At 32.5% G+C, this 27,720-nt stretch overlaps 1 protein-coding gene across 3 annotated transcripts; it reads left to right on the plus strand.

Moving 5' to 3' along the window:
- The first annotated feature begins 19,211 nt into the window (after nucleotides 1-19,211).
- On the plus strand, nucleotides 19,212-25,897 carry LOC103490146 (4-hydroxy-tetrahydrodipicolinate reductase 2, chloroplastic-like). 3 transcript variants are annotated; one of them, XM_008449524.3, is made up of 9 exons: nucleotides 19,246-19,524; nucleotides 19,994-20,231; nucleotides 21,882-22,015; nucleotides 22,110-22,184; nucleotides 22,883-22,984; nucleotides 23,118-23,227; nucleotides 23,336-23,423; nucleotides 25,316-25,433; nucleotides 25,555-25,897. In XM_008449524.3, the coding sequence occupies exons 1-8, from the start codon at nucleotides 19,339-19,341 to the stop codon at nucleotides 25,382-25,384; spliced, it is 1,002 nt and encodes a 333-aa protein (XP_008447746.1). In that variant the 5' UTR covers nucleotides 19,246-19,338; the 3' UTR covers nucleotides 25,385-25,433; nucleotides 25,555-25,897. The 3 variants fall into 3 exon arrangements, with proteins under 3 accessions (XP_008447745.1, XP_050945499.1, XP_008447746.1); XM_008449523.3 differs by having other exon boundaries at nucleotides 19,212-19,524; nucleotides 25,316-25,897; XM_051089542.1 differs by lacking the exons at nucleotides 25,316-25,433; nucleotides 25,555-25,897 and having other exon boundaries at nucleotides 19,245-19,524; nucleotides 23,336-23,868.
- Nucleotides 25,898-27,720: the final 1,823 nt, after the last annotated feature.

Below are 27,720 nucleotides of genomic sequence, written 5' to 3' on the forward strand. Positions count from 1 at the left end.
ATTAATGTTTAAATTGTATATGCATAATATAAGTCATATAGATTTAAAATCCTACCATAGGTTAACATGTTCATGCATTGAAAGTATGTTATAATGTATAGTATGCATGTCAATTAATTAATTTGATTAACTTAATTAAATATGATTTAATTAAGATTTAAATAAATAAAAAATTTATATTAATTATTTGTTTATATAATTGTTATATATTGTTAGATGAATGTTATAGGTTTGTCTAAAGTTTTTATAAGTGTGATAAAATAAATTAGACATTTAAAATTTATAACAAAAATAAGTTGCATGCTCACCTAAGTTAAAAACGCATCTTCCAAATTTCATAGAATTAGATCGATATCTTGTAAAACTCGTTACAAAAGACTCACTTGATTCGATCTTGTCAACAAGTTATATAAGATGACTAAGGTTGGAGGTTCTTAAGTTGACGGTTTACAAAATCCTGTTACCTGGAGATCATAATCAGTTCTTGAGCCTAGTTAACCTAGTTTTATGAGTATGCATGAGAGATATGAGGTAATAAAATTGAGTTATTACCTAGACATCGTAGGTTAAATCTAGTATAATGGTTATGCTTGATGTTTCACCTAAACATAGGATATGTTTAAGTTAGCCTAAATATGATCCTATTTTTTTAGTACCCTTTAAAATCGTCTTAAAACACTTTAGCTAGAGAAAAATAGCGTACCTTTAGCTCCAGCGTCCCTAAGAGTTCACATCGTGAGATCCATGCAGGACTTTGGGCCGCGTATAGGAGCGGACTTCCTTTGAAAAGTGTTTGCATGGATCGATATCAAGGTGAATAGAGAAAGTAGTTCATAGTAAGTGGGTGAGGGATATGAGACAACACATCCCACAGTCTCTTCCATTGGGTGACATTGTGAGATTCCTATAACGCGTCTGTTTGTCTGCCCTAAAGCGACATTTCCTTCGAAGGGTTGTATTATAGGATTCGAAACACTGTGAGCTTCATACATGGATAGGGTCTCTTAGATTAGTTTTCATATTGTCTTTCCACTTTCGGGAGCATAATGATTCTTATCTCTGAGATTTGAAAATGGAGGGTTACACTTACAAGAATTACTAAATTGTTATTATATTCTCGATCAAAATAGCAGTAACTAAGTGCTAAGTGAATATGACATATTTAGGCATTAGCATTTGGTCAAGATTGTCTAGGTTTAAAGGAAGAGTAATCGACTACCCTTCTACAAAAGTTATTATGAACCTTTGAAATATCGTTGCAAAGCATAATAATGACAAGTATATTATTAATATTTGCTAAATTAATTGGTCCTTAATGGATTATAGTTTTTCACTAATTAGAATATATTTTTTTCAGCATGAATAGCTTAATAGTACAACTCTTAGTTTCTGAGATTCTTAACGGTAATAATTATACAACTTGCAAATCAAACCTAAATATTATACTAGTCGTAGATGATTTAAAGTTTATCTTAACTAAGAAACTTCCTTAATCCCTAGCCTCAAATGCTAACTGAAATGTTCGAGAAGCATATGATCGATGGGTTAAGACCAATGAAAAGGCCCATGTGTCCATATCGTTACCAATATATCTGATGCTTTGGCAAAGAAACATGAATCCTTAGCCATGCTAAAGAGATTACGGATTCATTAAGGGAAATGTTTGGTCAGCCTTCATGGTCCCTTAGACAAGAAGCTATTAAGCACATTTACACCAAGTGAATGAAGGAAAAGACTTCTGTTAAAGAACATGTCCTGGACATGATGAAGCACTTCAATATCACGAAAGTAAATGGGAAATCTGAAGTTGTTTAGATAGATATTTCATACTTAAAATTGTTTTGTATACTTCTCAAAAAGTTAAGAAATTTAATTAATATCTATCTCCTGTATTTCAGAACAAATGTATAGAATATTTTTTGAAATAAGTGAAAAGTTCATCATTCTGGAAAAAGCATTTTGTTTTGTTCTGTCATACTTAATAAACAACTTATATAAGTTAAGACCAATTAGAGCAAATTTATCTTTAATACTAAATTTTTTAGCATAAAAGATAAAGGTTTCTTCTAATACCTATATAAGGTACTTAAGATTCAAAAGTAGACTTCTAAATTAGTTAGAAGATAACTTTTTACCTTCATATGAGTCTTATCTTAAAAGGAATAATGACCAAGAGATATTTTTTCAGAAAAAGTTTCAGAACCAAAATACCATTAGAACTCATACATTTGGACCTATGTGGACCAATGTATGTCAACGTTCAAGAACGGTATGAATATTTCATCAATTGTTCCAAATATGCATCTGTCAATCACTTTATACTGTGACAACAGTGGTGCGATTGCAAATTCACGAGAACCAAGAAGCCATAAACGAGGAAACCATATTGAACGCAAGTACCATCTTATCAGGGAAATTGTACATCGTGGTGTTGTTGTAGTAACCTAGATTTCTTTCGAGCAAAATATTACCGATCCTTTTACAAAGGCCCTCACGGGTAAAGTGTTTGAGAGCCACCTACAGAATTTAGGTCTACGATGTTTGTAAACTGAGACAAGTGGGAAAATTAATTGGCATAATGCCCTAGTTTGTAATTGTTCTCTCTTATATTTTAAATTCAAACATTTTTCATCCCACTAGGAGTTTTAGTCCAAGTGGGAGTTGTTGGAATTAATGTCCTAAAGCTCATAGTTTGTAATTGTATTCTTTTCAATAAAGTCGTTATTGAGAATTTGGAAACTATATTCTTAAAATCAATAAACATAGATCCCAAGACTATTTTTGTGTAAACTTGAACTTTATGTAGAGACATAAACATGGATTAAGTTCGAGTAAATAGTCTAAATAGTCTAAAGTATATGATTAAAGGTTGGACGCTTTATTTTGAAAAACTATCGATGTGGCCCACTTTGAAAATAATACAAACGAGGTAATCCTGAATCGTTCATGTAGAGACATGAAAGAGGGGGCATCCTATGTAAAAGGTTTACATAAGACATAACCATGAAATAGTCACTTTTATGTAATAACGTCGTTTACTGTTTAAAACTGACTATCTCGTTTATTGATGACCTAGGTAACTTAATCTTAATCCTGAGCTAACTGTGAACTTTTGTTCATACGAGATTTATCCTTAGATTTGCATAGGTGAAGGCAACTCATTAGCGTTGGTCCAATAAGCCTCCCATTTCAGGGATAAGATCGGGTAAATAGTTGGAAACATAAGGTGCAAGACAGAATTCACTCCTACCTGCTTTAGGGTTAGTAGATAGGTTGTTCCCTTAAGAACTGAATCCAAGTCTTGAACATAGGGGCCCCAACCTCTCATTGGGCTGAGAGGGATTCGGTTTATAGGTTTGACCTTAAACCAAATGTTCAATAGTGGATTAGTGGGACTTCAGGAACAAGATGTAGTCTCAGGGTAAAAAGGGTATTTTGACCCAGCCGAGGTTACGAATAATCTGTGAAGGATTAACTTACTGATTATGATTATATCAGATGGACAGAAATATATCTATAGTCAGGGGAGTGCAGCTACAAGACTTTAGTGGAATGATTTGTTAGTTAACGAAGGTTGATTAGCTTGGTCTAAAAGGGTTGTTCATCAGTCTAATCGTTACCTGGTTTTATTGAAAACCAAATCTTCATGCTTGATGATGGTTTAAGAGGATCCATTGACTTATAAAAGAGGCAATGAATGATGTAGATTATCTATATGACGTCTAGAAATGACTAACTACGCACTTTCAAATAAGAGTTTTGGAAATGAACAATGTGTTCTCTAGATCCAAATTGTTCGAAATGACAAGAACATAATACTAGCCAGTCCCAAGCATCTTATATAGACAAAACGTTGTATGGATATAAAATGTAGAATTCCAAAAGAGTTGGATTGCCGTTAAGTATAATTTAAAATAGTTTAGAAATTTAAAAGACTATGTGCTTGTGTGTAGTGCTAAGGATCTGATCTTTATAGGACACACTGATTTTGATTTCCAAAGATTCTAGAAAGTCTACATTGAAAGCAGTATTCACTCTAAATGGAGAAGTAGTAGTGTGAAGAAGTGTAAAGTTAAAGAGTACTACTTTAAATAGGTAATTATGCATCATAGTGACGTTGTAGTAAACTCGATACTTGTTGAGCATATCATGGTTGTTTGGTTTACAAAAGTCCTTCACGGCTAAAGTGTTTGAAGGTCATCTAAATAGTTTACGTCTACAGAGTTTGTGCACTAGGACTAGTAGGAGAATGTTTGGGTATATGCCCAAGTTTGTTGTACTCATATGTTTATTGTATTCATATAAGTAATTCCCTCACGATTAAATTCCACATTGTTTTCTCACATTAGGAGTTTTAGTCCAAGAGAGAGTTTGTTAGAATTTATGTCATAAAACTCGTAGTTTGTAGTTAAAGTTATATTTTATTCAATAAAGTGGTTATCGAGGACTTATTAGTGAAAATATAATACTATAATCTTGAATCCAATTAATTAAAGTCCCGAGGTTATTTAGTGTAGACTTGAACTTTATGTAGAGACATAAATGTGGATCAAGTTCAAGTTTATAGCCCAAACGGTATATAATGTATAAATATGGTTGGACGTCTTATTACGGGAATACTATGGATACGGCCTGCTTTGTATTAGTACAAATGATGTGAACCTGAATCATTCATGTAGAGACATGAGAGTGGAGGCATCCTATGTAAAGAGTTTGCATAAAACTGAAACCATAAAATAGTCACTTTTAAGTTCTAACATCGGTGACTATATAAACCGACTATTTCGATTATGATGACCTAAGTAACTTAATCTTAATCTTAAACTAACTATGAACTTCTATTCAAACGGTATTATCCTTAGATTTTCATAGGTGAGACCAACACAATGGCGCTGGCGCAATAAGCCTCTCATTTCAAGGGTAAACTAGATGGATGGCTAGGGATATAGGATGCAAAATGGAATTCAATCCTACTCGTTTTAGGGTTAGTAGATAGGTTATTCCCTTAAGGATTGAATCCAAGTTTTGAACAAGGGATCTCGCCCTCTCATTGGCTCGAGAGATATTCGGTTTATAGGTTGGACCTTAAACCAAATGTTCAGTAGTGGATCAGTAGGACTTAAGGAACAAGATGTAGTCTCGAGAGTAAAATGGTATTTTGACCCAATCAAGGTTACGAACAACCTGTGAAGGGTTAACTTACTGATCATGGTTATATCAGATGGACACAAATATATCTATAGTGAGGGGAGTGCAACTATGGGACTTTAGTGGAATGATCCATTAGTTAACGAATCTTAATTAACTCGACATAAAGGGTTTAGCTAGTTAATATTAGATCGTTGAAGCCCATAATCTATAGTTAATTAGGTTCCCCTGCTAGCTCATATGGAATTAATTTAGAACAATATATTGAAATAATTTGAATTATTCAAATTAGGTAGAGAGAGAAATAGATAAATATATGTGATATAGTCGTCAGTTATAAAGCTTTATGTTTAAATATGATTTAAATATTAAAAATATAAATAGGAATTCGTATTCATCAGCTCGGAATTGATGGAAACATTCAACGTTGTAAAAAGTCAAAAAGTTGACTTTTGACTTTGAAAAGTCAATCTTTGATCGGCTTTATATTCAAATGTGATTTGAATTTTGGAAAAATAAATACGGATTCATGCTTGGAAGTTCATAATTAGTCAAGATAGACAAAATGGTAAAACGTCAAAATGTTGACTTTTAACTTTAAATAGTCAAAGTTTGACTTTGACTTGAATGATCAAATGACCATATTGCCCTTAGACTAAAGTTAGTGTAAAAATCGAACATATTGTAGGATAACTCCACTAACATTTAGTGGGACAAGTGTTTACATGTGATGTAAACAACAAACCAACTAAGATTAAGTGGAACGAGAGGTGTTAATCTTTGGTAAACTTCTTTCATGCATTTTGCATGTAATGCTTTTATAAAATTAGGTTTTGAAAATCATTACGAGCCTTTTTGATAATTTGGAGAAATCATTCAAAACATTCAAAATTTTCTCACCTCTCTTCCATAACCAAAATGTTGGTTTCTTTCTCATTTTCCATCCATCTCTCATATTTTTCTTCACTTAACGGGTCCCATAACCGATTCTAAGTCCGAAGAATAGAGGATCAACACTAGTGGTGGTTTCGATTCGAGTTTGTGAGGTGATTAACAAGGAACGAAAGTCTTCAAAGGTGAGTATTTTCTTTAACCTTAATTTAATTTAATTAGGGTAGAAGTATGCATGTTAATTTCTAAATTAGTTTAGAAGAATCTAGAGTAATTTACAATCGGTTCTTCAGCTGCGCATATCTCGGTTTTCCATCAAAAGTGACACTTGCAAAGCATGGAAAGGACCTATGAAGGTGAAAGGTCACTATAAATAAGACCAAAATCCAGAAGAGAAGAAAACATGAGAAGTTAGACATTCTTATATAAAATGTCAAGAGGAAGTTTTGAGTATTGAACAGTTGGTTGGGAGAACTGCTTGGTGAAAAGAAAAGCTTAAAGTAAAGAAGGAATGAGTTGGGACTAAGTATTTTGTGAGGGATCTTTGTAAACAAATGAATGATCTTTTATCTACGAAAGAAATATTTTATGAATTATTGTAATACTTAAAATCTTATGTCTGTTGTTGATTGTAATCCTTATAATCTTATGCTTGTTGTTGATTGCTTAAAATTGTTACTAATGTGCTAAGTTGTGTTGTATGAAAAGCTTCTGAGCTAATACTTTCTTGTTGTTGATCGTGATGATTGTATGATGTGGTGTGGTATGATCTATTCTAAGACGCTGGTGGAAATCCTAAGTTTAATGCGAGACGACGCTGGTGGAAGTGAATCTAAGGTCTAAGCGAGTAAATGCTGGTGAAAGTAAATCCTAGGTCTGAGCGAGTATGAGTTGTGCTCTTGACAACTAGATGCTGGTGAATCTTATGTTTAGGCAAGGAATGGGTCGTGAGGTATATACATATATATATGAACTACATTGTTATCATTATATCTGAAAATGTTATATTTCCACGACTACAAAATTGGGTTTACTTGACACTTTTTACCTGTCAAGTATTTGTTTACTTGACGCTTTTCAATGTGTCAAGTAATCCAATATCAAGAATAAGGCGGATTTACTTGACAATTTTTAAACGTCAAGTATAATTATACTTGACAGGTAAAAAACGTTAAGTATATAAGACTTCTTGACATTTTTCATACGTCAAGTAATCTAGTGTCAAAAATAAGGAGGGTTTTATTTTTGACAGTTTTTACATATCAAGTATTTGTGTACTCTTGACACACTTTGCATGTCAAGTTTTTTTTTTCAAATGAAAAATTATATATTTTAAAATATCCATATAATTTATCCTACACCTATTTTGAGTCCAACAACATTAAAATACACATTAATTGAAATCAACTCAAACTTTTCATCGAAGAAATTGTATATATATCAATGAACCATACATATATAAGTTGGTCATTACATACTTAATTACAACATATATATGTGTGCAGCCCAAACTTCTAACAACAGCCTAAACTTTTCATCTATGTCGATATAAACAAAATATATGTACAAAGATAAATAAAATTACTAACTATAAAACTCTAAACCATTAAATATGTGATGCTGACATGTATCCAAAGTGGCAGCACAAGCATAAAAAATTCCTTAAGCGTCTGCATCTTTATAAGGTACCGAAACTATAATAACTTGAACCAACACAACTTTAGGAGCAACACCAATCCTTTGTCATCCCCATGAACCATAACCATAACCAATATAACTTGCAAACAATTTGTAAAAACTAGATTAACCTGCGTACATATTCACTCTAACAAGTTACTTTAAGGGGCTATGCAAATGCAAATATCAAAATATCACATATGAAAAGATTGAATGAAACAAATCTTAGTCAGTAAATAAACTAAGCACACCTTTTTTGCAATTCCTAGCAACACCTTCTCTCTAGAGATAGAGAATGACATGCTTTGTAACCAGATACAAACCAAATATACTCAAACCTGTGGAAGCATACTTGTACCACCTGGTAATTATCCGTGTCATAACAAAGCACAGAGAATGAAGTGCCCAACATATACATACATTATGGGAAAACAAAGAGAATAAAATATCTATACATACATTATGGGAAAATTAACAAAAAGAATAAAATATCTATAAAGATAAGAGGACATAACCAACCTAGCCCACTTTCCAAGATTGCTTATGAATTAATCAATGGTTTTTGAGATACATAAAATGGTCCCTTGTGTGGAGGCTGAATTCTGATGGTTCCAATGTCATCTTTAACAGCCTGATTACAATTTCAAGGATCAAACATAAGAATCATAAGCAATTCAGAAGATAACCATGGTACTCATATATTTAAAATAAGACCTATAAAAAGAACTATTGTGCAATGTTTTCGACTTAAGTTTTGCACAATGAGTAGTTACAGCCTACTCGACTCAAGTTTTCGACTTAACTTTAGCACAATACACTGCTAAACTTTACACTTACCTTCACTGTTTTCAATAGGCACAACTGAAAAGAAAAATGAAACTCAATAGTTTTCAACTTGTGTTAGCAATGAATGAAAAACAAAAGTTTTTTACTCAAGTTTTGCTAAACAATTCAAGTTTACCTTCACTCTTAACTAAGCTTCTCGATTTCTTCACTCCATTTCTTTGAGTCATCTCAATTTCTTGATTAATTGGACTCTCTCAATTTCCGCGTATATCTACAAATCTATAGACTGAAGTATAAAATTCTAAACTAGGCACAATTGAAAAAAAAAATATTTTCCTCGAGAAAAACATTCAAGCTAAAAGAGCGAAACTTGAGTAGTTACAACCTATTTTGGTCTCAATGTCTGGTGTTTCATCAATGTATTGCATTGCTTGTTAAACCAAAGCAGCTACAGCCTAAACAACAAATTAGAAACCTAAATGTAGGAAGTTTGAAGCCAAAAGATAAAATAGTGTACCTGAATGAGAGGTCTCTTTGATGAAATTCAATGCACAACTTAACTAATAACTTAAAACAATATTTGAATGAAAACAGTAGAGTTAAACAAGAAACATCAGTGCAGAATAGCTCAGATTAGAAACGAGAGCTGAAGACGACACAGAGAGCTAAAAGGGAATAAAGGTCCTCCTTTCACGTGAAATGGTTAAAATTAGTAAGTTAAAGACCCAATTTCTTTTCTGCAAACCTGTGCTAGTCTTATATCCCTCAAATTAAACCCAAACAACTAATCAAACTAAACATAAACAAACCATAAGTTAGGTTATACTCTTAGTTAACATTTAGCCATTTGTAATATCAACTCAAATTTAAAAGAGAACACAAACTTGAAACTAAAACTAATTCTAAATTCTAAAAATCAAACCTAATAACATCAATTATTACAAGCGACAAAAATTTGTTGCTACCTATGCAACAACCCTCACAATTTCTCATAAAATCATATTCATAGAATGAGTATCAAATGCTTAAGAAATTCATAACCTGATAATAGAGAAATGGTAATGTGTTACAACTTTATCTCAATCATTCTCTTCAAACCCACTTTCTGGAGATCTTGCATTTCTCATTGATGAAGTTAGAACATCGGAGAAGATTAAAAAAATAAAAATAAATAAATAATCAACTGAATAGTTCAATAGCAAGGAAAAAATTAAAGCTTAGGAGTTTGGAACATAAAAGCAAGCAGATTTAAAGTGCCAGAGAATGTGAAGCACCTGAAAGAAAATGAAATTTACATGTTTTTATACAAGAAAGAAGGAAGCTCAAGTTTTATTGAACTTTACATATAAAATGCTTGGTAGGATTATTCTACTTTTGTCTATGACCAAAATTAAACAAGATTTTATAAAGGTTTCTAGCATTAACCATCTAAATCTACTATGAAAAAGAGCAGAAACGTTGGTGGTGGCTTGTGAACAACGGATTGGATTATCGATTGAACTGGTGGTGGACGTTACGAGCAGACAATGGCGGCTTGAGCGGCAGAAGAATGCAACTTGACAGGAAAGCGGCGGACGAACGCAACTTCACTTGAGCGACAGCGGCTTGTAGCGAACTTGTGGCTTATGATGAACTTGTGAACGGCGACGGACGAACTTGTTGCGAGCAAAAACGGTGCATGACGAACTTGTGAATGGCGGTGGCTTGCGAGCAGACGGAAGAGACGAACAGTGGCTTGCGACTGGTTGGTGTTGCTGTCTTCCTCAAGAGAAATACCGCGGGGGGGGGGGGGGGGGGAGTTGGGGTTTTTTTTACAAGATTTTGGGAAAATAGAAAATTTGGGAAAGTTAAATTAAAAGAGAGAAAAATTATTGAAAACGTATATTACTTGATATTTTTCAAATATCAAGTAATTAAAATAAATTTTTACTCTTTTAACCAGTTAATTATTTAAAACAAAAACAAAAATATGGGTTTTTTTTTCACTCTTTCTTATTCTTGACTCTTTTTTATGTTAAAACGGTCAAGTATATCAATTATAAAAGCTTCAAATAAACCCAGTTTTGTAGTAGTGTTCCTAAAAAGGTATTTCATAAACTCATCACTCACTAAGTGTTCCACTTACGTTTTAAGTTTCACCACACAGGTTATCAAGCGTTGAAGCTAAGTAAAAAAAGGATGTCCGGCATGGAAGCCAAGTAAAGAAGGATAAGATGGGTGGTTAGGTAAACTTGTGCGGCGAGTAAGCCATGTCTTTCCATATCACGTTTAAGGAGTTAGTAGGTAAGAACTTCACTCCATAACGCTAAGGGCTACCACTCAGTTTTGAAGAGAGGCCAAGCGTTGCATCATAGTTTTGTGAGGCCGAAAAAGATGAGCGAAAGAACTAAGCCAGACATGGAGAGCCCTAAAGGTTGTCTATGAGATGGGTTGTTGGGAGATCAAGGAGAAGGATGAAAATAGGGTTCTTGTACTCTTGAATACCTTGACGTGAAGAGTAGCATCCCAGTGGATGAAGGAAGGCGTGAAGCATAGAGCTTAAGCATTTACTTTTGAGCCTTGAGAGAAAGGAATGTAATGATGAAGTATGAACTCTGTAAAATGTTGAGTTAATAAATAGAAGAAGCTATGTTATTTATTTCGCTACATTATTATTTATTTGAGCTCATTGTCTAGAAGCTAAAGTTAATTTGAGCTAAGTATTGAAAACTAGGCGATAGAGCTAAGTTTGAGAGTTGATTTTGATGTGCTAAATTTTGAAAGTCTCTGAAGTTCAAAGTAAGAGCTTTGCAATGAGACCGATGAAAGAAGTTGTTTCGCTTACTAGGCATTCAACGCGTTATCTCGCGGTGAGGTATGCGATGGATGTCTAGACGACACACTCCCATTTGGTTGCATCAAGTAGCATTTGAGGCGGGACCTGACAGTGTATCATGACCTAAACAATCGTAGATCATTCGTTTAGACTGTAGTACACGATTGTTTAGAAGAAAATTACTCACGCGCGCATGTTGCCAATTAATTGCGTGTTGATCGTGGTATTTTTTGTATTACCGTTGTGAGCTTGTGAATTTTTTTCGTTTTCGAATTTGTTCTATAGAGAGTAAATATTTTACTGGTTTTGTTATATTTTAAAAAAAAAAACATTTTTTTATACTACTAAAATTGATTTTAAATGAGTTATGCTATTATGATTTTGAAAAAAAAAAATAAAACAGAAAAGATGAGGCAAAAGAAAAATAAAAGGAACTGACTTTTTTAATTTTTCGTTTTTTTTTTTCGTTTTATGTTCAATGAGGTTATTCCACCCTATATTTAAGTTTCAATCTAGATTCAATAAGTTATGCTCTTTTGTTTCTTCCTTTTTAAAGTAATATTTATTGTCGATTTATGTAGGATATTTCCTTCATTTCCTTCCTTTTTAAAGTGATATTTAGGGTCAAGTTTAGATTAAGCTGGGTTGGGTTTGGGTCAACCTTCAATCCTTTGATCTATAGATGAGGTTAGAATCTGTATTGTTTAGAGATATTATAAAAATGTTTAAATAATGTAAGAAAGTGTTTTTGAAAATAAACAAAAATGTCTAAAATTTAAAAAAGTCATTCAATGGTTCACAACCGTCCTCTAACTATTCTATATATTAGTTAGAATTGTAAGATGAGGTTTCTTGATAATTATAACAAATAAATCAAAAGGGGAAGATAGAAAAGCAATTTGGATTAAATTCTGATAACAAACATTTTTTTCATTTATAAACACTCAATCCAAACACACATAGAGTTATTCAATGAATGTGAAAAAGTAGAGATAAAGAAGAAGATATGTTTTCGATTAATGTCAAAATTTTAAAAATGAAAAAAAAAAAAAGATAAAATTGTTCGATAAATGTGTAAACTTCAATTCTTAATATTGAGAGTGAGTTATTTAAACCAACTTAAGAAGGTGGAGAGCCAAATGGTCGGAGAAAATTTCTAGTCATACTTTATACTATCTCCATTCATTGTTCACCAAAAAATAACCATTTAAGAATTATGTGAGTTCCACTAACTAAATAACAAATAAATACATAAATCATTTAATGACATATCAAATAATGAATAAGGATAGTATTGCGTAAGTGGTAAAAAAATTTCCAAATGTCTATGCCCACTATTTGTTTTTTTAAGTCGTGTAATATTGTTTTACTATTATGAATATGAGTGTAAACCTTTCCAAACAATAAATTCAATAATAGAAGGAGAATTATCGAAAATATCAAAATTGACAAACTATTTATAAAATATAGCAAAATTTTATATTCTATCAATAATAGACATTGATAGACTGTTTCTATCAGTGACATTAATAGACAATAATAAAAGTTTACCAATTTCTATTATTGATAGAATCCACAATTTTATCATATGTCGTAAATATTTAGTTTATTTTGCTACACTTGAAAATGCTTTATAATAGTATTTGTGGTCAAATAAAAAAGAAAAGAATTTACCATTGCTTTTTTTTTTCTTTATTCTTTATGTTGGGAAGTTGTTCTTTTTGTTGGTCTATAATAATTCACTTTTTTACTTTTTTTTTTTCTTTGGTGGAATTTTATTCCTTTTTCAAAGGTTAGATTATAGAATATGCCTCTCAACTTTTTGCTTTATAATTTGAGTAAAAAACACTCTACATTTCTAAAAGTTTCTTTATTCAAGTTTTATTTAAAAAATATTCATGAATTATTTAAAAATTTTAAATATATTCTTCGACAAAGAAAAAGTTAGATACTCTCACAATTAGTATATAAATTGAAACTTTTGATATTCTTTTAAAAAAACAACTATAAATAAAAAAAATGAGGTGTTTTTCAAAAATAGAACAAAGCGCGGAAATATTTATATTGTATATAACAATTTTGAAAAAGAAAAAAACCCACAAGCCCACAACGTGAAATAACAAAAATATATCTCGTAATTAATCGGTCACACATGCGTGAAAAAATGATTTTGTATCAAATCTAAATGATTTATTAATGATAGTGGTCTATCTTTGTCTATCTGGGATAAACAACTAATCATTTAGGTATTGGTACACGATTGTTTAGATCGTGTTCCAATATCCTTTAGATCTTGTACCAAGAAGAAAAAAAGAAGATGAGAGATTAAAAAAATGAAAAAAATTTAGAAGAGGAAATGAAGAAATCACTGACAAGAAAAAGTTGGAATATGAAAAAGAAAAAGTAATACTATGAAGAGGAGAAAAATAAATCACAAAAAAAAAAAAAAGAAGTGAGGTGAAAAATGATCTCACAATATTCAGAACTAATAAAGGGCAAATATGAAATTTATAAAAAATTAACGATGGCCTTATGAACTTTATTATTATTTTTTTTTGTTATAAGAGCTGTATTTATTTTTGGATTTTATTTTGTTTACGTAAATTATCCTTAAAAAATGTCTCAGTTTATACGGTGATAAATTTATTTGAAATTTATTATATAATCCATTTAAAAACAAACCATATAAATGTTCTCATTTATTTTCACATAAATACTCTCATTTTCTCTAGTTGTTTTAATTATTATACAAATTTTCTTCCGTAACCAAAATAAAAACCAAAATGTTAAAGTATCCTATCAAATATGGCAAAATTCCAAAATTGAAATTTCTTCTCATGATATCAAAATGATAGAGTCAAATAAAATATATGTACTTGATTATTAACAAAGAAGAAAATAGAGAAGTAAGACAATATTCTTGATTAAAGTGTGCATTTTTTTCATTATTCTTTTTATTCTTACTATAATCCATATATACCTTATTAAAATAGGAACAGATAAAGGATGAAAAAAGATGGGAAATTGCCAAAAATAAGTTAAAAAAGGAGGGTTAAATGACTTTTGGGATAACTTTTCAAAAGGAAGAGTTTTAGGACAATTTAGGTGTGAATGGACAAAAATGCCCTTCGTTAAATTTCTCTCCCTCTTTTCCTTTCTCTCTTTCACGTTCGCTATCCCTTCTCTCCACGATCGATTTCCCTTCTCTTTCGCGTAGAGTTCCCTTTCCATTCTCTTTTCTTTCGCGTAGAACACCTGAAGCTACTCCAGCCATTCATCGCTTGCCCTTCGTCGGTCGTCCAGTGCATTTCGTCGCTCCTCTTCGAACCATTCAATCAACTTCGAGTGTTTTCTCTTATTTCGGTGAGTTTCATCTCTAACCCATTTTTAATTTATTTGCTCTTAATGTTTGATTGGGGTATTTGTTGCTAGTTTCATCCGTAAATGTCTGGTTTTTGGAATGGACTTATTTGCTGTAAATTAGTTTAGTTAAAGTTTGGTTTAGGTTCTTAGAAAGTTCAATGGGTAGTGAAAAATGAATTGAACTAGAGGATTTAGTTGGATCAAATAGAAGAGGAATAAGCAATCGGAATAGAAGGAATACGTGTTTTTTTTTTATTATCTCGCACATATCTCGCACGCATCTCGCACGTTCCAAACTTTCACTATTTATTTCAAAATGAAATTGGTACACCTCCTGATCCATTTAGAGCTATTCTTTGCATGTTTAGTAAGTCTAGGCCATCATGTTTTATCTCGCACATATCTCGCATATATCTCGCACGTATCTCGCACGCATCTAGCACGTTCCAAACTTTCACTATTTATTTCAAAATCAAATTGGTACACCTCCTAATCCATTTAGAGCTATTCTTTGCATATTTAGTAAGTCTCTTATGCCATCATGCTTTATCTCGCACATATCTCGCACGCATCTCGCACGTTCCAAACTTTCACTATTTATTTCAAAATCAAATCGGTACACCTCCTAATCCATTTAGAGCTATTCTTTGCATGTTTAGTAAGTCTCTTAGGCTATCATGCTTTATCTCGCACACATCTCGCACGTATCTCGCACGCATCTCGCACGTTCCAAACTTTCACTATTTATTTCAAAATCAAATTGGTGGACCTCTTAATCCATTTAGAGCTATTCTTTGCATGTTTAGTAAGTCTCTTAGGCCATCATGCTTTATCTCGCACGTATCTCGCACGTTCCAAACTTTCACTATTTATTTCAAAATCAAATTTGTACACCTCCTATCCATTTAGAGTTATTCTTTGCATGTTTAGTAAATCTCTTAGGCCCTCATGCTTTATCTCGCACGTATCTCGCACACATCTCGTAGTTATTTTTGTTATTTCTTTACATCTCACACGCATCTCGTAGGTTCTTAAGTTCAAATCAATTTTTGTAGGAACTAAAAAACTTAAGGTAGTTTAAGGATGGCACATGTTTGGATTTTAGTGCATTATGGTGGTGCATGGGATGAAGGACGAAGAAAATATAAAGGAGGAGTGTTAAAAGGCATTGTTGTCAGTAAAGAAATACCAAACAAAGATTTACAGGATGAATTATATGACCTTGCAGAAGTTGACCATACAAAGTTTGACATAAAGATAAGATGTATATATGAGATAAAAGGAGAAAAGGAAGCTCCTCCATTTGAGTTAAGCAATGACCGTGATTTGAAGTTTTATATTCTTAGTGAAAATCCATTGGAGGTCCCCCTATACCTATCATTTGAACCCATAAGCAATCAAAGCAAGAAAGTGTTAAACAAAGATTACAATTCAGTATCTGGGAGCAACCAAGTTTAAAATTTAAACCCTCATCCTCCAATTGGAATGAATATGTTACATGACAATGAAATTGATATTGGTGAAGTTCAGGTTGGCTTGTGTGATAACATGATAAGGACCAATTCGACTATATGGGAATCATATGAGTCATATCATTCAAAAGATGATACTTTTACATGGGAGTCAGTTGAGATGAACAATGAATTGTTTGACATCCCACAACAAAGAGATGCTCCTACAAAAGATTGCAAAGGAAAAGGTAAAGTTGACTACGACTCCTCTAGTCGGAAGTTGAAGACAAAAGGAAGTGGTTGGTCCAAAGAAAGCTCTATAAGTGAGGAGTTGGATGTAGGACAAATATTTTTTTACAAGAGAGATTTGCCAATGAGATTAAGTGTGTTGGCAATGAAAAAAAATTCAGTTTGTAGTAAAAAAAAATTTCAAACCCCTTGTGGTCTCCTTCATCACCCTATGGAACCTCAAAATGAATTAGTGTCGATAACAATAGAAAGTAAACATCAAGATTAGTGAGAACATGCAACTTAACATATGAGTAATTACCAAATATGAAACAACTAACGTCAATACAATTAATAGTTTGATTCCTAACTTTTCTTTGAAGTCCAATGTGCTTCAATATGGTTGACATCATGCCCTTCAATTCGTCGATATTTGATTTTATACTAGTAAGTTGCCCTTTAATAACCGCTACTCGATCTTAGAGATTCCGAATAGCCTTTTTCATCTTAGACTTCGACTTTTGTTTCTTACTCTTTTGAAGTCACCTTCATCATTAACAACTTCTCTTCCTCTTTTTGAACCACCATTCTTCGACTGAACAATGGTAGACGAGCGGAGATTTTCAAAAAGTTCACCTGAAGCAATTTTCAACTGCTCCTCTTGAGGTGTCATCTCAATGACAGCCTTAATTATCAACTACAAAAAGAAAAAGGCAAATGTATTTAGGATAAAGAAATAAGCACAAAATCATGCGATCCTTAAGTTAGTCACTATTGCTTGCTACTTACCATTGGCAAGTCAAACACCTGGCTTATAGTTTGGAACTTTGGTAATTGTTGGCACACCCACCTCAGCATTCGTGGTATGGCATCATCGTTTACTTTATCTACACCACATCCAATGATGGTTGGTATAGACTCATATGCCCAAACCTATTCCACATTTGACAAACAAGTTTAGGTAGTGCCACAAGATATATATAGATATATAAAAAAGTGGTTTCACAATCGTTTAAAAACAACTAAACGATCGTTTAACAACAACTAAACGATCGTTTAACAACAACTAAATGATCATTTAATTTTAAATGTATGCATAAGTTTTTAAGTAAGAAGTAAGAAGTCATATACCTGTAATGCATGCGGAAATCCATTGATAGTATATTTTTTTGTCTGTGTTGATTTCTTCTTTCCTTTGGCATATTGCTTGTCCATAAGGCTCTTTTCAAGGCACTTAGCGTGCGTCCAAAAACAATCCCGCCCTAATCATAATTATTAAATGTATTCTAATCATCAGCAATCTTAAAAAAACCAATGTCGACTTTGGTTTGTCTTTCTTTTCCTAAAAAGATAGCTCTATAAAGTAGACTAAAGCTAATTTCACAATATCATCGTCATCACCCTCGTATTCCAAAAATATATCCTCTAAGTCGCATACATAAATACACTCCTTGTCTTCGAAAAACTTCTCCAATAATCTACTATTGTCAACCAACTGAATAGACTCCTCTTTAGGACCCAATAGACCCGTTATCATGTTAAACTCTCTCCTACCGAAAGTACAAACAACGCCCCCTAGTAAGAAACTTATATAATCCTTTCCTTCATCTTCCACCTCCCTTAACAATAAGTAGTGGATGAGTGGCTCATTAAAGACAATATTTAGGTCCAAAAAGTGCCCAAACTTTGTTTTCCTAAATAAGGCTAATTGATCGGGTTTGAGTTTGGCCTTAATATTATGTGTTGTCTTTTCTAAATGAGACAAACTACTTACTAGGGCATAAAAATGATGGAAAGGATTAATCTTGTACAAGGGTCCGTCGATCGATGTCGATGCCATAATTGAAGCTTGAACAAAAAGGAACAAATTCAGAGTTAAAGAAGGGATCCAAAGAAAAATGAGCAAAATGTCAACTATATTTAACCTCAATTTATTTCACTACCCATTTAACTTTCTAAGAACCTAAACCAAACTTTGACTAAACTAATTTCCAGCAAATAAGTCGATTCCAAAAAAGCCTAAACCAGACGGATGAAACTCACAACAAATACCTAAACCAAACATTTACAACAAATATATTGAAAATGGGTTACAGATAAAACTCACTGAAATAAGAAAACGTTCAAAGTTGATTGAATGGTTCTAAAAGGAGAAGCGACGAAATGCATTGGAGGGTCGACGAACAATCAGAGTATCTTCGAAGAGCAGAGCGGGAAATTTCAAAAGCCAACAAAAGGATTTTTTTTTAATTCAGGTGTTCTACGCGAAAGAGAAGGGAAAGCGAACGAGGGAAAGAAAAAGAGGGAGAGAAATTTAATGAAGGGCATTTTTGTCCATTCACACCTAAATTGTCTTAAAACTCTTCTTTTTGAAAAGTTATCCCAAAAGTCATTTAACCCTCTTTTTTAACATATTTTTGGCAATTTTCCAAAAAAGATAAAGCAAGACCTGACTAACTTCTACTCGTATAATAATAAAAGTTTCTTTTTAATTTTTTTTCTAATGTTATCGGATATATTTGAAACTCTTAAAAGTTTAAGAATATTTTTAATACATAAAAATAATATTTTTGAACTCCTAACCGTTAGTTAAAAGTATTTTTTAATCTTTTAAAAGTTTATTAAACATTTTTAACCAAAAAGAGTGTTTGGAATAAGAAGTGTTAGTATATTTTTAAGTTATTATAATTGAGTTGTAATAAATTAGATTTGATCTTAGATTATTTTAGTTTGAATTATAATAGTATGCATTTATATTTAGACTATTTTAGTTTACGAAGAATTTATGATTTTTAAAGTTCATGGGTATATTTGTACAACGAACACAAGATGAAAAAGAATAAAAAATAAACAAGGTATTTTACCCTAATAAGTAATAATGAAAAAATTGATATGTCATTTTGCCGAACTGCCCAGCCGCCTGGCCTTACCAACATTTCTTAGTTTCTTCACTGTACTCCGTTCATTCTCTCGCCGCCCATGATGCTTCCTTCCCTCAGTGTATCTCCACAGGCATTTCGGCCGTCGTTCTCCCCTGCAGCCGTGGCTTCTCCGACGCTCAGGTTTTTCCGTGTGAGATCAATGTCGTCAATGTCAGCAGCATCGCCACTTCAACAACGTCAATCATCTGCTTCTTCCTCTCAGAATCTAGACCTCTCCATTATGGTATTCGTCGTTTCGCCATCCTTCCTAGCTTATTTCTGGTTTCCCTTCTGGATTATGGTTTTAATATATTTCCCTATGAATTTTGAATGGTGATTTTTCTAAATACTTGACAATTATTTTCTAACATTAACTCTGCTTACTTTCACGACGCCTCTTATCATTTCGAAAGTATCTTGTAAAGCTCTTCAGTTAAACTACCATTTTTGTAATTTCGGACTTACTTCAAAATGTCTAAATTTAGTTCTTGTACTTAATCTTTAAAATTTTCCTACTGATATAAGATATTTTAAGATAGAAGGTACGGAGGGTAAATTTGGTTATTTGAAAGTTAAAATGTAATGAAAGAAATGATATTTTGATAAAGTTTTTATTGTTGGTACTCACTTCCCTTGTTATCTTATTTGTTGCCTAGATTGCTAGAAGTTATTGGAGCGTTTTATGTGTGTTTCATTTCTTTCCTGGTACTTAGGTAAATGGATGCTCTGGAAAGATGGGACAGGCTGTTATCAAAGCTGCTGACTCTGCTGGCGTCAATGTTGTGCCAGTGTCATTTGGTTCCTTGGAGGAATCTGGACAAACTATACAAGCATCTGGAAAGGATATTTTGGTTCATGGCCCTTTAGACAGGGAAAATGTACTTGCATCAGTTTTTGATGAATATCCAAATTTGATCGTGGTGGACTATACTGTGCCTTCTGCTGTGAATGGTAATGACAATGCTTGAGATGCATTGATCTGTTTACAATTTAAATAGTGAAGGTCGACAGTCTTTTAACATATTACAAGTTGAAAGTTTATGACCTTGTACGCCATTTTTGACTTGCTGTTTGCTATTTTCCCAAAAAGTTTAATTTTTTTACTACTTTTTTATAATGACCCTTGACATATAACTTGTAGGAAATTTTATTGGCATTACTTTTGGGTTGGGGGGGGGGGGGGATGGGGGTTATTGTGAATCGAATTAATCACGATAGCCTTTACATGTACAAGCCTTTTTTTTTTCCTTTTGATAGAAACAATGACATTCATTGAGAAAAAAAATGGCAATAGTGTAGCATTGTGGCCATCGCAGTTCAAGCTACGTATGGAAGAATACATCTGCATACAAAAAACCTAGCCCACAAAAAAAAGCACCACCACTCCCTACAAGAAAGGGTCTCCAATTATGCAAAATACAGCTATAGAATAGTTACAAAAGGTCTTTGAAAATTGAAACCCAGAAAAAAAAAACATGAAAGCAAGTAAGACTAAACCTCTCCAGGATCCTTATATAGCCCTTTAGAAATCCTACAATTCCACTCACCACATGAATTCCACAACATTGTGCACACCCCTGCTAACCATAAAAAGTGACCCTCGCAGGGGTCTGTGCTACCTTATGGGTCTTGTGAGTTGAGTGGGCTAGTATGGTGTTTAAGGGAGTGGATAGGGATCCTAAGGAGATTTTTTCCCAAGTTCCTTTTCATATATTTTTGTGGGCTTCAATTCCAAATACCTTTTGTAACTATTCTATAGGAACTATTTTTCATAGTTGGAGCTCCTTGTAGAGGAAGCTCCCTTTTTTGTGGGCTTCTTTTTTTGTATGCATGTATATTCTTTCCATTTTTTTTCTTAATGAAAATTCTTTTAGTTAAAAACATCTATTTGTGAAACAATTAATTAATGTTTATTTAATTATCTTTGTGTTTAATAATATATTCGTGTTTAATAATAAATTAAAATTAATAGTAATGATTACCTTATTAATTAATCAGGTTATATTTTCACTATTCATCTCTCAGAAGTAAGGTTCCTACATGTATGGAGGGTATTAGAAAACCCTTATCAGATAGGTTTTAAAATTCTATGGATAATAGTATCTTGTGTTTTTAAAAAGTGAAATCCTGTGGAACAATCAAGGATATCAAATGTCTGGTTGAAATCTCATCGGAAAATTGGCCATAAAGTTATTTTGAAGTCCAACAAGATAAAGTTAATATGTCAAGAGGGGTATCACCATATCCAAGTTGAACGGGAATGCATTCCCAAAACAGTAATGTGTACTCGCAACAGATATTGAAGTTTTTGTGATGCCTTTCCGCCTCGTTATTGCTTCTTCTATGTTTTAGTTCTTGGTGTTTGAAGTTCTCAAAGCATATTTTTACCAGTTTGTTTTGGTGGTTTTTGATCTTTGTTTAAGGTTGCAATTTATAGTAGTACAGGCCTACAAGGAGATACCTCAAGCTAGTTTTATAGACTTTTGAACTGTAGTAGCTAAATGGGAAAAAGGAAAACACATTGCTTTGTCCAAACAAGCTTAGATTACCTTGTCCAGAGTCAGTTTCATTTAATAATGTATCTCTATATTCATGTTGCAGATAATGCAGAGCTTTACTGCAAAGTTGGAGTTCCCTTTGTGATGGGAACAACCGGTGGAGATAGAGATCGGTTGTATAAAACGGTGGATGACTCAAAGGTTTATGCTGTAATCTCCCCACAAATGGGCAAGCAGGTAATTCAATACTATTATTTTCAAATAAATCCTTGTTAATTCTAGAGTATGGGAACTCCTCTTTCATTTTCTGATTATGTTTTGGTCTTGATAGGTCGTTGCCTTCCTTGCAGCTATGGAAATAATGGCTGAGCAGTTTCCTGGGGCCTTCTCTGGTTACTCTCTGGAGGTAACTGTCAATGGCACCATCTCTTAAGTCTTACTCGTAGTTTAGCAGTGCATCAGTGGGAATCTGGAGGCTTTCATCTTTGTCTATTCCAATTTTTTTTATTTGCTACAAATCAATATTTAATATAGTCAACTGTGAGAAAGCATTGTTTTGCATTTATTTTCTTCTTTTACGTTTTTTTGGTATTTAAAAGTGATCAGAATTGTGTGATGACTACTTGCCTTACTTACCCTTACCAAGTTTCATTCTGCGTAAACAAATACAAATGTTAATAAAGAACTTTTGTTCAGCTATTCTTGGGTTCAAATCCATATGGATAATATCTGCATGAACTTCCAACTCTTGCACATTTTATCCTCAAAAAGAAAATAAATAAATAAGAAAAGAAGAAGAAAAAGAAAGAAAAGAAGACTGAGAGATAATAGTAATAATGATCTGTGGAGTTTTGTTGCCAAAAATATATATACCTGCTGCTTGTGCGCTAAAATTGGGTAGCACTGACGTTTTTTGTTGGAATGTTGTAACAAATGGATTTTTCCTGTGAACCTTAATTTTTATTTGCTTTTTCTATATCATTTCTTATCAAAAGACATTGCGTGGTAATTCTACATTAATTCCTTAACCCTTTATTCCAACAACTCAACGCTGAATGATTCACTACATCCCATAAATGTTCTTCTGGTGGATGAGAATTTTAGGTGATGGAGTCTCATCAAGCAAGCAAGGTGGATGCATCTGGGACTGCCAAAGCAGTCATTTCTTGCTTCCAGAAATTAGGTGTCCCTTTTGATGTGGATCAGGTGTGCAGAGGAATATTTCTTTTTTTCACCTTTAAATATGTAATTATATCCCAGATGATAGATGTCAATTGAATTTGGATTAATTTGCTTACTACTGGCTCTTCAGGAGTTCCTAACAATTTTGTTTTTTTAGATAAAATTGATCCGGGATCCCAAGCAACAGATTGAAATGGTGGGAGTCCCAGAGGAGCATTTATCTGGTCACGCATTCCATATGTATCATTTGACATCACCAGACAAGACGTAATATCATCTCCCTCTCTCTTCCCTAATGAACAAAGGATCTGTATGTTTTATTAATTACTTTGCCACATATTTAAAAACTTAATGAAGGTTTTGTTTTCCTTGCAGAGTTTCTTTTGAGTTTCAGCATAATGTTTGTGGTAGGTCAATTTATGCGGAGGGCACAGTTGATGCCGTTCTTTTCCTTGCCAAAAAAGTAACACTTTCATCTTATCCCTTTCTTGCTTATTTTATTTATTCTTTCCAGTTTCTTTGTCTGATATTTGGCGATGGTTCTATGTGAAAGTAGTGTCATAATGCATGTAGTAAATGTTCGGGCTGGGTAGTTAAAATGAGGTAGGAAGTGCACTGAGCTCGGTTATACGTGGAAATTTATATGGCGCTTGACACAAAGAGGACGTGTCCATGTCCAGGAGAGATGTGGAATTTTATGGTTTTTGCATTCTTTTATTCAATAAATTGCTCTTCTGTTGGTTTCGTGACAAAATGTTGGTTTGAGAAATTTTATCTACATTTAGGATTTAGTAATAATGTAATATTTGGTTTTTATTTAGACCTTCAGCTATTTCCCAACAAAATGTCCGGAACATTATTTCTCTTCTTCGAGGACTTGATAATATTTGGTTTTTTTCTTCTACTTTAATGACTGGTTCATGAATCTAGTCCGTGATAGCATATGGTATGGCAGTAGTATGGCTTAGTTATCCTGAATTGACATGTAACGACATTGACTTGGAGTGTTCACCATTTTCCTGTAACAAAATCGAGAATCTGTAGCCTTACCCACATGGCACTAGAGACTTGAGAAAATTGGTAACTTACAGAGTAAGAGAACCTGTTCAGCTGGAACGGAATGCTGGTTTCAACAAATGAAACTCAAAACCTAATCGTCTAAATTTATAAAGAATGGTCCCCGCATACTCAAATGAATACTTATCACTGCAAAGTTAACTCTCCAGTCTTTTAACAGTAATCAAGGATTTAAAGGTATACAATCATAGACTTTGTTGGAACATTTAGTTTTTGAAAATTAAGCCTATTAACATTAAAAACTATTTCCACCAATTGGTTTCCTTATTTTGTTGTCTACTGTTTAGGAGTGTTCGCAAAATCTAAACAAAGTTTTGAAAACTGAAAAAAATAATTAGGTTTGGTTGGGTAGTGGTTCTGAAACCTGTGGATTTTGGGGTATAGGCATAGGAAGTTTGGGAGCCCGTAATTGGCTTACTTTTGGCTAAATGATGTTCAACCGGTTTCCCTCGCTGCCTTTACTATAAATAAGATAACTTTATATGTTCTAAAGGCGATTAGTAATATCTGAGGCATTTCATTACACTTATGTGCATCGGAAATAGCTTAATAAGAATGTTAGGACCCTTACTAGATTGCATATTTCTTTGTGCGAAGTTTGTTTGTAATTATTCTTTTAGCTTTTGGTTTGCTTGATTGGAGGTCTTTCACGTGGTCTTCTCTTTTTTGTAGGCTTCCCTTTTTGGTATGTCCATCCATTCCTTTGTTTTTTCTGAACGAAAGTGTGGTTATTCATATGAAAAAACAAGAAGGATTTTGTTTTTGGAATTTGTCTAGGAATCGAAGTATTTACTTGGGAAAGATGAAAACCATGGGAAAAAAGAAATTGTAAGAAATCAAAGAAAATCTTTGAAAATAAAAAACTGAATAATTATCGAACTTACTCTTGTCTTGTTGGTTGGGAAGAGAAGAAATATGATCAAGGTCTGCCTTTGGTTAGAAGTTCGGTAGTTTGCACCTTCATACGAGCCTTTTAGAATAGGCGGAATACATTGTTTAAGTCCTCTTAAGCAAAGACTGGTAGAAGTTTAGAGTATTAATATTACTGTTAGAAATATTAATAAATACTGAGTTGGTGAAAACTTTTGGAGATGACCAACCTGGGTGAGACTTAGAGAGATAGGGCTTCTGACAGAAGGCTATACCAACTACTAGTGCAATTTCCTTTTTTCTAATACAATAAAAACTTTAGTGTGTGGTTGCACATTCTCAAGCTCAGGATCTTATCATAGAGCTGGTTTCTTGGTTACATGAACAATTGAATATTGTTTACTGCAGATTCAGTTGAAGGCAGACAAGCGGATATACAATATGATCGATGTATTGCGAGAGGGTAACATGAGATGAGACAAGAAGTGGACCTCATACAATGTCATTTACAATAATAATATCTGAGGTTGGGGATTTATGGAATTTTTGTCAAAAGGGGAAATGGATTTTAGAATTTAACCAATGATTAAAGTTATACTTGTTATCTATGTTATCTTTTACCACCATCTCATGCTGGGACCTACTAGGCAATTTCAAGCCATGAAATCTTCATATTGTTGAAGCAGTCATCATAATGAATATGAGCTCAACTACATGGAGTGTACAGAGATGCTCGTGATGGTGCATAGTTCGAACTCGTTGCTGTTTGTTGAATTGAGATCATCGAGTAGTTTGAATTCTCCCGGATCTATATATGCAGGTACTGTTTCCTACCACTTAGCTAAGCAGGAAAGGATGTTAGAAGTTGGTGTTTGTTTCTATTTTTCAACAAATTTTGTTCCAAAAAAGAGAAACCTCTGGTGGTTGTTTCAGTTGTAATGAAATATTTGGAATCATATATAGCTTCTCTACCCTTTCCCCTTTGTTCAATTTGAATGTTTACTTATTTGAAACTGCATCTGCTTTTTCCATATCGTAAATCGCTTCTTTTACGGGAAATTTGCATGGGTTGGTTCTTTGCGGTTAAATTCTTTCTTTCTTTTTTCAAGATTACTCTTTTTTGTCCTTAGTTTTTAAACATGAGTGTTTGGTTCTTAAAGTTTGATAGACTATCATTTGTCCTAAATATAAATTTAACAAAGGAATCAAAATCGACAAATTAGAACAAAATCACTAAAATACAAATTTAATTATACTCGATTTTTCATAGGTAATAAAGGGCAAATATTTTGTTAAATGTTCTATTTTTTACCATTTTTCCTTGTCCAACAACCAAATAATAACAATAATAGGTGCAAGTGAAATCAAACTTCAAATTAATAAATATAAGAAATCATATTTCTAACATTTGTCTAATTAATTTTGAATTTTTTTTTATTGAACTCCATATGATATATCGTTTATGTGGATGATTTGTTCACATAACTGTAATTATATATATGAAAATACTATGGTAATTTTAACTCATTTAAGATATAAGTAAATATATAATACGGAAAAAAATCCATTCATGTTTAGATCTTCATTTTCATTTGAAATTCCAAAACACTATGTTCTTGCTGGATATCCAATCTCATCCAATCTCAGCCATTTGTCTATCTTTCCTCTGCTTTGTCGAGCTGGAATGATATTGGGATTGAAATTAGAGGAGTTTTAGAATGCATGTTAAATTAAGGGCAAAATAAAGATAGAGGAGATAAACGTGAGAATGATGGATAGTAATGTTTAATTATACATTGTCGAAATGTTACATTTCAGACTCAAAATACTAAATCCAAACTTAAATATTGGATTACATTTCAACATTTCAGACTCAAAATACTAAATCCAAACTTAAATATTGGATTACATTTCAAAGGATTTCAATTCCAACACCTCCTCGTTCTTTTTTTATTTAGATATTGAAGAACACAAAATTACTGACTAAATGGGTTTTTCCCTTTACATAACAAAAGCAAGTAATAATTTTTAGTGCGACATGATTTGAGAAAAAAACATATAAGAAAGTAACCACTAGATAAAGTGCAATAAGTTGGTTATAAGAAAGTAAACTACTCTTAGGATGGAGCTCGTTTGTTAAACATATCCAGAAATGGAATTCTAAAAACAAAGCATCAAATGAAAACACATTTGAATTTCTTGATAGCAAATACAAAATTAAATTATCTTAAATAATTTTTTCAAATTTGTTTGATAAACTATAAATCTAATTAGAATACTCACTAATGTGTTTGGTTGAATGTAAATAAACTAATTAATTTATTAACTTATTTCATGTTTAGAATTTTTATATTGAAAAATTATTGTAAATGATAAAATTATTGAAAATATTTATAAAATATAATAAAATTGTAAATTTTATCAATAATATACAATGATAGTCACTTATAAACTTTTATCAATATTTGTAGATGACATGGATAGAAAATGATAGATATCTAACATTAATAGAATATAAAATTTTATTTGTATATCTTCTCGACAATTTTATTTACAATAATTATATATATATTATATATAATATATTTATCAATTTAAAGTACAATAACTTAGCTTTAAAAGTGTAAAAATTACCTAAAAATTAGATGAGTTGTATAATGTATTGAATGAGGCACCAAAAAGGACTTTTGAAGGCCCTTCCAGTGATCAAGTTCATCATAGATTTGGGTACTATCATCGATTCTCTAATGAATTCATACTTAACAAAGGTATAGGGAATTCAATCCATTTATTTTTTGGTACTATTTTCATGA

Source organism: Cucumis melo, chromosome 1 (genome assembly GCF_025177605.1).
Source record: "Cucumis melo cultivar AY chromosome 1, USDA_Cmelo_AY_1.0, whole genome shotgun sequence".
Lineage (NCBI taxonomy): Eukaryota > Viridiplantae > Streptophyta > Magnoliopsida > Cucurbitales > Cucurbitaceae > Cucumis > Cucumis melo.

Bases quoted from the DNA above. Each gene is read 5' to 3' on its own strand.
- LOC103490146 (XM_051089542.1), top strand. From the start codon at position 19,339: ATGATGCTTCCTTCCCTCAGTGTATCTCCACAGGCATTTCGGCCGTCG. The intron at 22,185-22,882 runs GTAACTGTCAAT...TGAGAATTTTAG, and splicing joins TCTCTGGTTACTCTCTGGAG to GTGATGGAGTCTCATCAAGC. The intron at 22,985-23,117 runs GTGTGCAGAGGA...TTGTTTTTTTAG, and splicing joins TCCCTTTTGATGTGGATCAG to ATAAAATTGATCCGGGATCC.